The sequence below is a fragment of the Nansenia antarctica genome (genome assembly GCF_963989245.1).
Source record: "Nansenia antarctica genome assembly, chromosome: 7".
Classification (NCBI taxonomy): Eukaryota; Metazoa; Chordata; class Actinopteri; order Argentiniformes; family Microstomatidae; genus Nansenia; species Nansenia antarctica.
This window is the reverse complement of record NC_137677.1, coordinates 46,156,199-46,169,685: the sequence shown is the minus strand read 5'-3', so window position 1 is coordinate 46,169,685 and position 13,487 is coordinate 46,156,199. Positions and strand designations below refer to the sequence as shown.

Sequence of the window (13,487 nt, the reverse complement as noted above, 5' to 3'; positions counted from 1 at the left end):
CTGTCTTGGCAATGCCTACACATTACTCATATGCTGTAGTCACATGCTTACAGTATGTTTTTCTTCAACAGCCCATTAACGGCATATATGACACCACAGCTTTATAAAGCAGATGAAAAAAATAGAGGGATGTTTGATATGATGCCTCTTAAAACTCAGTGGAGGTACTATAGCAGTGCCTTAGAGGAAGGAGAAAACCAGCTTTTTATAAAACTCTCTCTCTCTCCCTCTCTGCCAGACCTGAGAGACCCCCACGATTGGTTCTGCAGGCGGCTGCAGCTTAACGGTTGATTCACTCAGCAATCCTATTGATCAGTATGTTGGACCTAAGAAGAGGAGAGTGTGCGTGTGTGTGTGTGTGTGTGTGTGTGTGTGTGCCACTCACTCTGAGTACTATGTGGGACAGAATACAAGCATCCCCAAAACAACCACAGAAACCGACGGACAGAGTAGATAGAGCAAACAGAGAGAAAGAGGGGAGGGGGGAAGAGGGGATGGGTTCTTTTGGCAGAGGGCAGGGCAGGGGAAATGGAAAACAAGGACAGAGTAAGATGAGAGAGGAGTGGAGATTAGAATAGGGAAACAGTCCTTACGAGAGGCGCTGAGGGACACTGATTTACCAGTTGATTAGGTTGTGAGCCAAGTACAACAGTAAATAAACCAAACCCGTTGAGCAGCATCTCTCTGCCAAAAAAAACAGGCTATATCGGCCTCCGGTGATACTCCAACTCCTCTTTCTTTGGGGACTCTTTGAGGGGTCTCCTAAAGATAATGGTGATGACCCATGTCAATATTATCCCAATAAACTCAGGTGCCATTAGTGGGTTTTAATAGAGGGCATCTCCACACACCTTTTCCTCTCCCCCTCCAGGTTGTTCAGCCATGCTTACCTTGCCCCCATCAGCATTGTACTCCTTCTCATTGACGTCCAGCAGACGGGCCAGGCCAAAGTCAGTGATCTTGATGTGGTTGGGTGACTTGACTAACACGTTGCGGGCCGCCAAGTCTCTATGTACCAGTCTCCTCTCTTCCAGGTACATCATACCCTGGAAAACACAAAAGACACCACATCCTGTTACTCATCAGCATCGTCATCGTCATAATCATGAGGGGAAAGGTGCGGGGAGACTCATCATAATCATCATCGTCGCTCTTATCATCCTCATCATCATTATCATCCCATCAGTACCCACATGTGTACTTACTGCACTTTTTTCCCCACACAGAAGTAACACCAATTTCCTCTCCAAGTGTGAAACCTTAATCAAGAATCATAACTGCTTTGACTCTATGGAGGGAGAAGCCGTTTTTACAACAGTCTAGGCCAGTTTCATACATTTCATACATACAAGTTTCATACATTTTGCAACAATGTATCATACATTGATACATTACAACTCGAGTCATACTTTAATAAACAGAGATTGTTTGCGGCAATAACGGGTGAGACTATTTTCACTCTTGCAGATATAAGCATCTTTCTACGTGATAAAGCTCCAAAAATGGATTTTGTGGAGGAGCGAACAATACGAATGATTGATTTAACAGGGACTGCTGCAAAGACCCGATGCATATAAACTATTCTATTGTCAAACAACAGCAGCTCCTTTGTTTCTGCTGCAGTACTGTGCCCTTGAGTTTGAGGACGAGAAAATGTACATCTAAGAGCGAGCTAAACATAATCGGAATCGAGAATCGAGAACAAGAGCCAGCCAGCAGTCACACCAGCCATCACACAACCCTGCATCCCACTGCTGGCTTGTCTGGGAAGCTAAGCAGGTTATGCCTCTGCAGATATTTGGATGGGGGACCAAAAGAAAAAACCCAGGGTGCTAGAAGGGGTGTTGGAGGACCAGTAGGTGGCACTCCTCCCTCTGGTCTAAGCCATGTGAATGCCCCGGGGCAGTGAATGGTGCACTGTCTTGCAGAGGATGCCATCTTTTGGATGAGATGTTAAAAGATCCCAATGGCACTTCTCACAAGAGTAGGAGCGTTAATGCCGGTGTTCTGGCACAATTCCCAATCTGGCCTTCTTTCCTTCATGGCCACCAAATCCACCCTGATTCCCCATTGGCATGATTCTCTCCTCACCTCACCACTTAAATCTCATGTAGTGTGAGCTTTCTGCCACATAGTGGCTGCCGTGGCATCACCCAAGGCACTACACATTGGTAGTGATGAGGTAGGTTCTCCCCCTTACGATGTAAAGTGCTTTGGGTATCCTGAAAGGTGCTGTATTGTATAACAATTATAATAATAGGAGAGGGAAGATTGGTAGAAAGCCCATCAATACCTTTATCACACAAAAGTGAGTGTGTCCTGTAGGAACAGATGCAAATGCACAGACCTCCCGGCAGCAATGCAAAGCTTTTCAATGTTAAAGCCCAGACTGGACACATTACTGATTTATGTAGAACCACGGTCCCCATTGTACATCGCTACGAGATTAGCCTGAAAAAACAAATCCAGCTATTCAAGCTGATGTCTCAGAATAACAGGAGTCACTTTGGGCCAAATAGTGAGAGAACAGAGAACAGGGCTTATTTCAAACCATAACAAATTGGATTTTGTTCCGTCTCTGAGAGGAAGGGAAGGGTGGTATTGAGGGGTACGGGGACAAGACTTTCATACAAAGCAGGTACCGAGAAAAGGAGAGCTGTGTGTGGTGAGAGCTGATTGAAGAACGTGTGTTGATTTACCCTGTTACCGGCACCACCCTGAAATAAAGTGACAGCCTCATACTGATACAATCATTCTGATATACACTATGTCATGTTATATCACACAGTCACACGCACACACATTCATCCACACGTGTCCCCTCACTGGTTAACATAACATCTGTCCTGCCTTGGCCTGCTCTACCCTTCTTTCAACCCCATCCCTCCATCCACCTGAGAAGAAATCATTCTGCCAAGGATCCTTGGCACAGCTCTCCACAGCTCATCAGAGCTGTCCCTCCTCACTACGGAGACTCTCTAAAGGAGCTCAACGTGATGAATGGATTTGCATTAATTGTCAATTAAAATGCTATTACCTCTGGATTTTGGAGGCTAAACACAGAGGTGGAGAGGCAGAGGGTATGGATCTGTTCTGAAGCAGACAACCATCACAAATATGGGCCTGCCGCAATTTACATTTTTACACTTTTATCCAAAGCGACTTACAAATAGAGATTACAGGGACAGAGAGAGGCTAAGTGCCTTACTCGAGGGCACACTAGTGGGGGTGTTCCCAGGTGGGATTTGAACTCATGACCTTCTGATCACTAGTCCAACTCTTTCACTATCCACTAGGCCACCACTACCCTGCAATAAGACTCCTCCTCCAGCCGGCTTCATCGGGGTGATCAAAGTCAGGCTGGCTTTAATGTTTCTATTATTCGTCACTTTTTTTTTTGCTGTTGTGGTTTGTGAGCTGCTGTAACGCCTTAATTTCCCCTCAGGGATCAATAAAGTACCCATCTATTGTTTTGTCTGTTCTTTGGTGGTGGTGGCTTAAGGGAGGTTGTGATGAAAGTGGGGGGAGGGTATATGTGAATGTTTGTCTAACTTTATCACTGTGTGTGTGCCTGTGTGCATGTCAGTATGTGCGTGCGTGCGTGCGTGCATGCGTGCGTGTGGTGTGTGCATGTGTGTTTGTTCCCGCGGGTCTGTGTGCGTGTGTTCAGCATGCCTCGTGCTAACGGGTCCTGACAGAATCTTATTGGTACATAAGTCGTACTCAGTAATCTCCTCAATTTTCAAGACAATTAAGCAGTGGAGGACAATGGATGGCTTGCCAATGTGTGAATGTTAATTAGCTACCATAATGATAGAGGAAGGGAAGTGTTTGTGGGATTGGAAGGGAACCCCTACGTGCAGGAAAACTGCTAGTTTTTTTTCCTCTGGTTCTCATTTGCTGGCCGCCCAAGTGGACATGATGCACTGGAGCACCCCATGAGAGGGGGTCTAATATCCGCCACAGTGAAAGGGAAAGGGAAGATGGTTTGGGGCCTCTATTCCATGTAAACACTCGAGGGAGAGTAGCAGCAGTCTGTTGCGATTACAGACCGGGAGAGGAGATGGACAGAGCAGAGAGACATTATGTTTTTTTCCTCAGAGGATATAAGTAGCACACTCTCAGAGGCCATCCGTTGCCAGCAGAGAGAGACTCACATCACTTGCACAGAAAATACTAAGACCTCCCTCCCGGTTATTTATGTTTAAATCAGGGCCATGCAGACAAAAGCTGAGTCAACGGGATTGTCTTGAAATGCATTTTGTCGAGAGCGATTTGGTGGCGGCGCTGCGATGGGGAGATTAAATCGATAGGGGAGAGAGAGGCCTGGCAGTGTGCGTTCAGAGAATCCATTCCTCACTGCCCTGACACTTCACACTGCTATTCTTTACGCCAGCCATATTCAGAGACACACGTGCGCATGCACGCGCACAAGCACACGCGCATACACACACACGTGCACACACGCGCACATACACACACACGCACACACACACACACACACACACACACACACACACACAAAGACTCACACACACACACACACACACACACACACACACAAACACACACTCTCATACAAGCACACATGATTGAGAGTATGTATGCAGTAGACTTTCCCAGTGGAGCCCTGCCAATATCATCACAAAGGGAGCGGACAGAGCCCACTGCGTGGCACAGCCAGTGAGTGCATTTGAATAGATCACTTCTGGAGCCCAGCAGCAGATCAATGACCATGATTACAACCGACGTGATGAGGCCTGCTCCACACAATATTTATCCTGCATGTCTACTTCAAAGTAATTAGAAATCAATGCACACACAGGCCATTAATACACTTGATTCTATGGTAATAAACTGGATAACACCATGACTGGGAAGGACAGTTACAGTCTGACATGCCTCAGATCTGTAAGATCACAATGGCCTGGTTCTCTGTAGAAGAGACCGGTCAAACGGCCCAATGTCCCCAGTTGCTGCTTGCTGTATCTCCACGGCTCAGAGCAGGTGGCGTACTACTGCGGCTCAGACTCAATAAGTGAGTAGGTGGGAGCAGTGGACTTTGTCTGTGTGTGTTGCTGTGGTGTGTGGTGGCAGAGACTAACCATCCACACACTGAGGAGCAGTGAGAGAGCCCACATAAACACCTGCATATTTACAGACAGGCAACAAAAAAAAAAAGCATACACGGAGGATGCACATGATTATTTACCAGGAGGGGTGTGTGTGTGTGTGTGTGTGTGTGTGTGCGTGTGTGTGTGTGTGTGTGTGTGTGTGTGCACCTTTGTTGAGGCTGTTAGGGTATAAACTACATTAAGTATACATCTCAGAGAATAAATGCATATGCTTACAGCACTAATCCAGACAAATCGTTCACCTGAAAACTGTCCTCTAACATTGCTTGGTGAATACATATTAATATGGAAGCTCAGAAGGAATAACAATGTAAAATACTCCAAAAGAGTCAGGGGGAAAATGCATGTTATTATAGTTTGTAAACACTGACAACGAGAATCACTTAATAGTGTGCAGCTAGGAATTTTATGGACTCCTTTTCAGCTTTTTATAGTACAAACTATGTACAGTAATTCTACCTTTCTCATTCATCTACGAGAAGAGACGAGAACCAACTTAAGAAAGGCTTGACGTGAACTGCCTGATCCTCTAATCTCACCTGTAACAATTTGTGACTGGGATTAAGATGGGGCTTTATTCATTTGGGGAGAATAATAAATGGCTGCCATTTCAATTATGCAGCACGTCTGGCTGCGTGATAGGCTAATCCAGCTTGGGACGGGTCTAGCGGTGTCACCATCAGTATTCAAACCGTCAATCCACTGTAATTTCAGCTCTGCCAACAGCTTTTCATTAATTCCAGGCAGGTCATCTCCCCTCTGAAATATAGATGATCATCAGAGGCAGGAGGGGAACTATTGATTGGGGCTCCCACAGTGACAGTGACCTTGCTGGTGTCAGGAGGATATAATTGGGTGGAGGGGAGGGAGTGAGAGGGGGTGGGAGGAAGGTGGTGGGTGGGAGTCTTTGACCTGTGTATGGGGGAGGCAGGTTAGGCTAAACTTGGCTCCCTAGGGTTACCCTCAACTCAACCCCCCACCCTCTCCACCTCATCCACCCCCCCGCCACCTCATCCAACACATCCACCCACACAGTGCCTATGTCTCCTGGCTTTACTCTACACTCACTTAATTCTGCTGCTCTTGGCCATATACTTTCTTTAGAAATCTTCTTTAGAAATCTTAGACTCATGACGCAATACATAACGAGGAGCTGAAACACCAGTAATATCAACAGAATAGATTTCTTGACGCGAGGTTTCAAGTACGTATTTTGTAGTCCCGTAGGTTATTCCCCTTTCTTACCACTGAGAAGATGAATGCATTGCGGAGACAACTTGCTCTCACGTTGTTTTGAATAGCCCCATTTTGCTCGACCTTACATAACTCCCCTCCCAGCATTGCTCATTACACATTCTTAAATGTAAATTGGGTGAATAAATCTAATCCTAAACGGCAAAGCCAATCATATACACTAAACATTGTGCGGACGCACACACATCAACCCACATTGTATTTTAATGGAATTCTCACAGGTGAGATAAGTGATGCGTGTGCCCTGGAGCGACCATTCTCTCCACACATACAGACGGAATGTTTATGTGGAATTCTCTGTCTTTCTTTCCCTTCAGCTCGTCCTGTATCCAACACCTGGATAGTGGTTTACAATAATGGGGATTAAAGCAGCCGAGGAGGAGAAGCCTGGCCTCCCTTAGTGACCTATTAGATACGTTTTCCAGCCTGTGCTCTGATAGCAGAGCAGAGTTGGTGCAGGAACATAATAGAGAGAGGGCCGTGTTACCCAGACACACACAGGGCTCATTAAAACCACAGCAGCATACCTGACAAAGGAGGAAATCTTGTTTAAGTAGTTTGTGTAAACATGCCAGCGAATACTGCAGAGTGTAGGCAGACCAGGACAGGAAGGAGAGGGGTGGAGGGGGGTGGGGGTGGAGAGAGGAAGAGACAGAGATGAAGAAGAGGGTAAGGACAGATCTGAATAGTGACGAAGGGAAAGGGATGTGAGAAAGAGAGACTAGAGAGAGAAACTACAATTATTATATATTATTATATTAAAATAATGCTTGATATTTGGGGAGATATAGGCCTCTTTAGCTGGCAATTATAATATCATCGAAATTAATCACCACTTTGGATTTGGGTAACATTTATCAGATTAGCATCATCACTTCACTCACACAGCCAAATTACAGCCGAGCATGGCTATACAGAAGATCTGAAGAAACAAATAAGGAATGCATCTTCGCATACAATAACTGTAGTAATATCATTGCACCCAGCTTGAAAAGAACAACATGTGAACAGCAAAGAGAGAGAGGGAGAGACTTCAGCTGTAGAAGGACAAGAGGAGGAGAGGAGAAGGGGACATTGACACAGGGAGCACAGGAAGAGGGGCCTGCTGGATCCTGTTCGCTACACCTCAGTGAGCTCTCAGCAGGAGTAGAGGTGACAGAATACCAACGAGCATCTGGGGTCGGTAAGAGGGGTGAGGTGGGGTGTGTGCGTGTGTGTGGGGAAAGGGGGGGGGGGGGCGGGGTAGAGAAAGGTTCTGAGAGTTTAAGGGCGATCAATGGAGAGGTCTTCGAAGTGATGTCTTGCAAAGACAAATTGAAGTGCACTAGCAAAAGGCAAGCTGAACACTTAACATCATCTGTGTTCTTCCTCTTTATCAGATGAGATCAAAACGAGGCCGTGGAAAAAAATAGCATTTTCACACATGGGCGGATATGGCATTTCAAGGAGTCACCATGCAGCACATAGAGGCAGCTATCTTCTGTATCCTATTGCCAGCCCATCTGTCAGACTGGCAGTCTCTCTCCGTCTCTCTCTCTCTCGGTCTCTCTCTCTCTGTCTCTCTCTCTGTCTCTCTCTCTCTGTCTCTCTCACTATCACTAGTGTCAGGTCACGGGCATGCAGCTCAGAGCTGGACCTGTTCACTCTGTGACCCAAATAGAGGCCAGGCCACGCTGCCACACAGGCACCGACGGCAACGCGGCCCTGGCCCAAGTATTCAGGGAGCAGGACTTGTCATCCTCAACCGTACGCCAACACATGACCTTGACCTGGAGGGCTGGCCCGCGCCTGGCATGGGGCGAGGGGGCGGGGGGGGGCACCAGATGGGCCTGGTAATGTGTTTGGCAAGAGAGAGACGTGATGTGTACCTGGCTCCTGCAGGTGACACTATGAGCCACCAGAGTGGTTAGGGGAGGGAGGGGGGACTTCATTAACAACACTACAGGGGCCAGAGGGAGAGGGATGGGGCTACCTACAGCCCCACCTGGTGTAAAAAAGGCCATCGATCAATCCTCTCGTTGGGGTAGCCAGCCAGTATGTCATGGTCATCTCTTTGTGCTCTTATTCTACTAACCTTCGCACACTACTTGATAAACTCCCATTACTGTTAAGTGAAATAAGACAGCTGGTTGTGATGATGGTCTAGGGGTGGAGCCCCTCCTCCACGTACAGCCTAGACTGCTTCAGGGACTCAGCCGCAGGTAGAGTCACTGGAGGGGTCCAGCAGAGTGCAGGGTATGGAGAAGGAGAATTAATATTTCATGGTGGAATCAACTTACTTGGAAAGTGAAACTGAGTCTGAATACTGTTTGTATATGATATCAATTATTATGAGGACATTTGTGCAAGCATTTGCCAGGTGTTTGAGGTGAGGGGAGAGAGGATAGTCTGGGTTGGCCCAAACATCGACACAGTCTACAAACACTTCAGAAAGCAGGAGACTCACATAGGCATCGCTAAATAAAACGTATTAAAATGGGTAAACAGAAACAGAAAGAGGGGGGATGGGGCGGGACAAAAACAATTGGATTTGACCTCTCAAGGAGAAAACTCATTTCACTATTCAATCAGTTGCGTTTTGGTCAACAGCAGACCGAGATTTGTCTTTCACTCTCTGCTCCTAGCCGTGAAGACTACCAAGAACAACAACAACAACAACAACAACAACAACAACAGCAACAACCTGAAGACTGAGGGCACAGAGAAGAAGGCAGAGCAACAAAAACAAAAAACACAACTCTGGTGTGTCCTGATGGTGTGTACACCTGAACACAACCATGCCTGGCTCAGCCTGACAAAACGATATCAGTTCTCTACTGAAAAAGCAGGACATTCCACCTCGTCTTGACCGTGAATTGTCTTGGAGCAGAGAATCTTCAGAACAGACTGCCCCTAGTGGCTCAGCAGCAGCAATGCCCCAGGGTTTCAGACCTATACTGTAGCACCCAGACGCTCCTCCACACTGTATCCAATAGACTCCTAGCAGAACAGGAAATTAACCCTGGTTGTCTCAGGGGGACAAATAAATGCATCTCAAACACATGCAGTTCCTCTCCAATCCTGTCAATCACGATCGGGTGTTTACACCCAGCCGCTCAGCAATTTACTGCGCAATTTGTCAAGCCTTAGAGCTACTCTGTGAGCTGCTAGCCATGCCTTGTCAGTGCTTAAAAGCTTTAGGATACGGGAATAATTAACTGTAATATAGAAATGATAATAATGATCATAATCATAAGCACTGACATAATAACGCCATTTGAGTGCGGCGTAATGAGAGCATTATCTTTGATCTATGATTGATCTGCGGAAACGGCAGAGCTCGACAATATCCATGTTCCCGTGGAGCACATTCACAGGAAGACAGCGCATGTGGGGAGGGGGGGGGAATCATTCTTTCTTCCATGCACAACAATAAAACATATTAACCTGCGTCCATAATTGTTGGTCTGGGCTGGGGGGGGGATGTGCATTAAAACCTGTGAGCACAGCTTACAGTACAGCATTTATTAGAACTAAGTGAACTATGAACTAAGTTCCCTCTCTAAAACTACCGGTACTCTGAATAACACATTTGAATTGCTGAGGCCTGAACATCTTGGTATGGATTACGGATTACGACTCAATTGTTTTCGGTCAATCTTTAGTTTTCTCCCGTTCTATTATTCCTCTATATGTGTGCCAGGAGTTATCTTCATTCCTCTATTGTTTTTTCCTGGCCGGGTTGGCACCCTCATACACTGTTTACTCATTCTGTGTTTGCCTGGCCTCCTCGAGCCACAGTAAATAATACACACCTGTCTGGTCTCTGAGAGGGGGCTGTGTGTGTGTGTGCGTGCGCGCGTGCGTGCGTGTGCGTGTATGCGTGTGTGCGTGCGTGTGTGTGTGTGCGCCGTGCGTGCGTGTATGTGTGTGCTGCGTCCGTGCAGGTGTGTTTGACCAGGCTGGGCTTGGGTGGGCTGGAGAGGAGTGGAGGAGTTGGAGGGGCTGAAAGCTCCGATCAATATTGCAGGGCTCTCTCTGAGCCTTGAGGCTGGAGGTGTGCGCAGGCAGACGGCGCTGTCGGTTCAGGGAGAGGGTGAGGAACGTGCCTCCGCGCCGGAGAGAAAGCTCAACAAAGGGCACATTGTGAGAAGGGCTCTGCGACAGCCATGATAACAGACTAACAATACAAGTGTGCTGAAGAAACACGTACCGTTCTCTATCTGTTGTGTACATTTGTTGGGTGGCGGTGGGGGGGGGGGGGGGGGGAGGGGGGGTCTGGTGACTCATCCATTGTGGTTGAAGTGGCCTACAACAACCTTGAGTGGTCGTGATTCTAGAGGGCACCTTGGAATGTTTAGGGCAACCTCTCACATGCATTCTCACTGCATCCATTATAGCCTAAACGTGGTTACGATACCCAACATGAGATAAGATAGCTGCTTAGGTTCAAGCTGACAGAAGATTGTAGAGCAGAGAATTGGGAGGTTGAATACACTGGCCTGGTTCTCTTACAGCTGTCCAGCCAGGTGGAGGGAGGATACTGTGTGTTTGTGTTTGTGTGTGTGCGTGTGCGTGTGTGTGTGTGTGTGGGTGTGTGTGTGTGTGACAAGAGCAGCAGAGTACAGCTGAGTGGTGGATGTGAGAGGACACAGAACACATTGTCACTTCACAGAATTATGCTGAGGGCTACAGACTTTTGAGGGCTGCAGACCTTTAATAACTTAAATATCGATAAACAAAAAGAAACTTCAAGACGGTAGTGCTGAACAACACACAACTCACTGACTCGAATGAACACGGTTTTTGGCCAATACTTAGTGTCACCTAAGACAGTTCATGATCTATGATTTAGAATACAAATACGTTTGAATGAAAAACAGAAAGGTGTGGTTCCCAACACAAGACAGGCGAGAAGGAGGGGGAGGAGGAGGTGGAGGAGGAGGAAACACTGCTGACAGACTAGTGTTTATCCCTGAGGCTCCAAGCCAATCAGTGGTCAGATATAGCCAATTCAGTCACTGCTGCCTCAGTCACATTCTAAACACACCCATGGGCACATGCTCTCTGAAAGAATGAGAGAGAGAGAGAGAGAGAGAGAGAGAGAGAGAGAGAGAGAGAGAGAGAGAGAGAGAGAGAGAGAGAGAGAGAGAGAGAGAGACTGAAACACTTTCCACGCAAGGAAGGCCATGCACAGTTCCTCCTGTCCCACACCATAGGAGTATAACAGATGGCTGACTGCCGTAAATATGGCCAACTTGACCCGATGAAACATCTAAACAATCTACTGAGCTCATTGCTGTTCACGGCTAATTGCACAATGTCCAATATGGAGAGCCTGATTGTGTTAAAAGCATAACCACGTCCTCAAAGCACTCAACTTTGATTGCTTTCTTCTTAATCGCTGTTCATATTTCCCAACATATTATCTTGGGGACAGGCGATTCCATGTCACTCGGTTTATAGATAGTGTGTTTAAATGTGTGTGAATCCGTTTTAAGAGATCATTTCCCCACAAAGTCTGTTGACCAGTGGCTCTGTGGTTGTGGTCATGGTCATGGCTCCGATAATGACCCAGGCATGACTAGTTTCAGGGGAGATTATTAGAATGTTAAAAGAATGAGTAAATGCCAACACACACACACACATACACACACACACACAAACACACACACACACACACACACACACACACACACACACACACACACACACACACACACACACACACACACACACAATGAGGGGCATCCATTCCAGTTCAAGTCCTTGTAAACTGTCAAGCAACAGGAATGCAATCCCTCAGAGATAACACTATCTCTTACTGTATGGCCCCTCACAACACAATCTGTTAACTGTATTTCACCTTCTTATGTATCAACCCTGTTGGATTAGATACTGTACCATGCTTCCACCAGCACCTCACACCAGGTTGTCTATAAAGTCAGCTAAAAATACTCAAGTAAAAAAAAAAAACATCAACTCTGCTTGCAGTGGCTAGAGTTACAGGGGTTAGTTCACTTCCTGAGGCTACTCTCAGACCCTTATGAAAAAAACGAATCAGAGGACACAAACATCCATAGGCAGATGATTGGCACGGCACGCTTTCACCAATCAGCTTCTTCCTTCTTAACGTCCTCTCCCAGAGACCCGTCCGCCCTCATCTAGAGAGGTGAGAGTTTGTATCCTCTGTCACCTATCACCTGTCTTGATGGACGCTGAAGACATGTGACAGCATCCCCACACACACATCCCCTCCTCCCCTCCTCCCCCCCAAACGTCCTTACAGTTCAGTCAGGGTCGAGGCAATTAAAGTCAGTCTGCCAGGCGGTTGGTTGTGACAGCCAGCTAATTGAAAGCGAAGTGAAACCAAACTGTTGGGTGTCCTCCTACCTCGAGTCTTCAATGGCCGCGTTGGCCCACTGCCTGATGCACTGCAGAGGAGCCTCAGCGCTAGTTTCAGCCCTCTAATGCCTCTTAGTGTTCTTCTACTGCCTTCTAAAGATGTGCAGAAAGCAATGAGCATGTCCTAAACAGGAGGGAGCTGTGTGCAAAGATGTATTACGATTGCAAACTGACCAACGTTACTTTCATTTAAACAAACAGAAGAGTCTGGAGAGGTAAGCGTAAGCAGGGAAATAATTGGAAATAGGAAGTAATTACATTTCCTGATTTCAGTATTCTGATTTCAGCATTCCGAAAGACGGCTGCCAGAGAGACAATACACTTGCATTCACAAGGTATTAGTTTCCAGTTTACTATACCCCAATACAAAAACAACATGAGCAGACACTAACGGGATGTGATTACTAGTAAAAAATCTCTTCAAATCTTTGTTTTCTTACTACCTTGCCCCCTGTAGTCTCTCGTCAGATTCCCCTCACCTTTTTGAAGTATTCGAATAGAGAATTATAAGCCACAATTATATAATTGTAAGCCACTTTACTATGCAGTACCCAACAACCTCAAACAATATGCTATGAATCATTCATGATTGCTTTGCACATCACCATAGGGGAGATACATGCTTCATATTTTAGTTATGAACAATGAATGAGGGGTCGGAATCAAGGCATTTTGCCTTTATGATCATTGACCCTTGTACAAGTGTATTGTAAG

General features: G+C 46.5%; 1 protein-coding gene across 1 annotated transcript in view; it reads right to left on the bottom strand.

Moving 5' to 3' along the window:
* Positions 1 to 13,487, bottom strand: part of erbb4b (erb-b2 receptor tyrosine kinase 4b) — a gene marked incomplete at both ends in the record, with an annotated part of 209,701 nt that overhangs the window by 6,957 nt on the left and 189,257 nt on the right. The window contains one exon of the mRNA XM_080535447.1: positions 891 to 1,046. Within this exon, the coding sequence (XP_080391573.1) occupies positions 891 to 1,046 (156 nt within the window). The remainder of the gene's footprint in view (positions 1 to 890; positions 1,047 to 13,487) is intronic.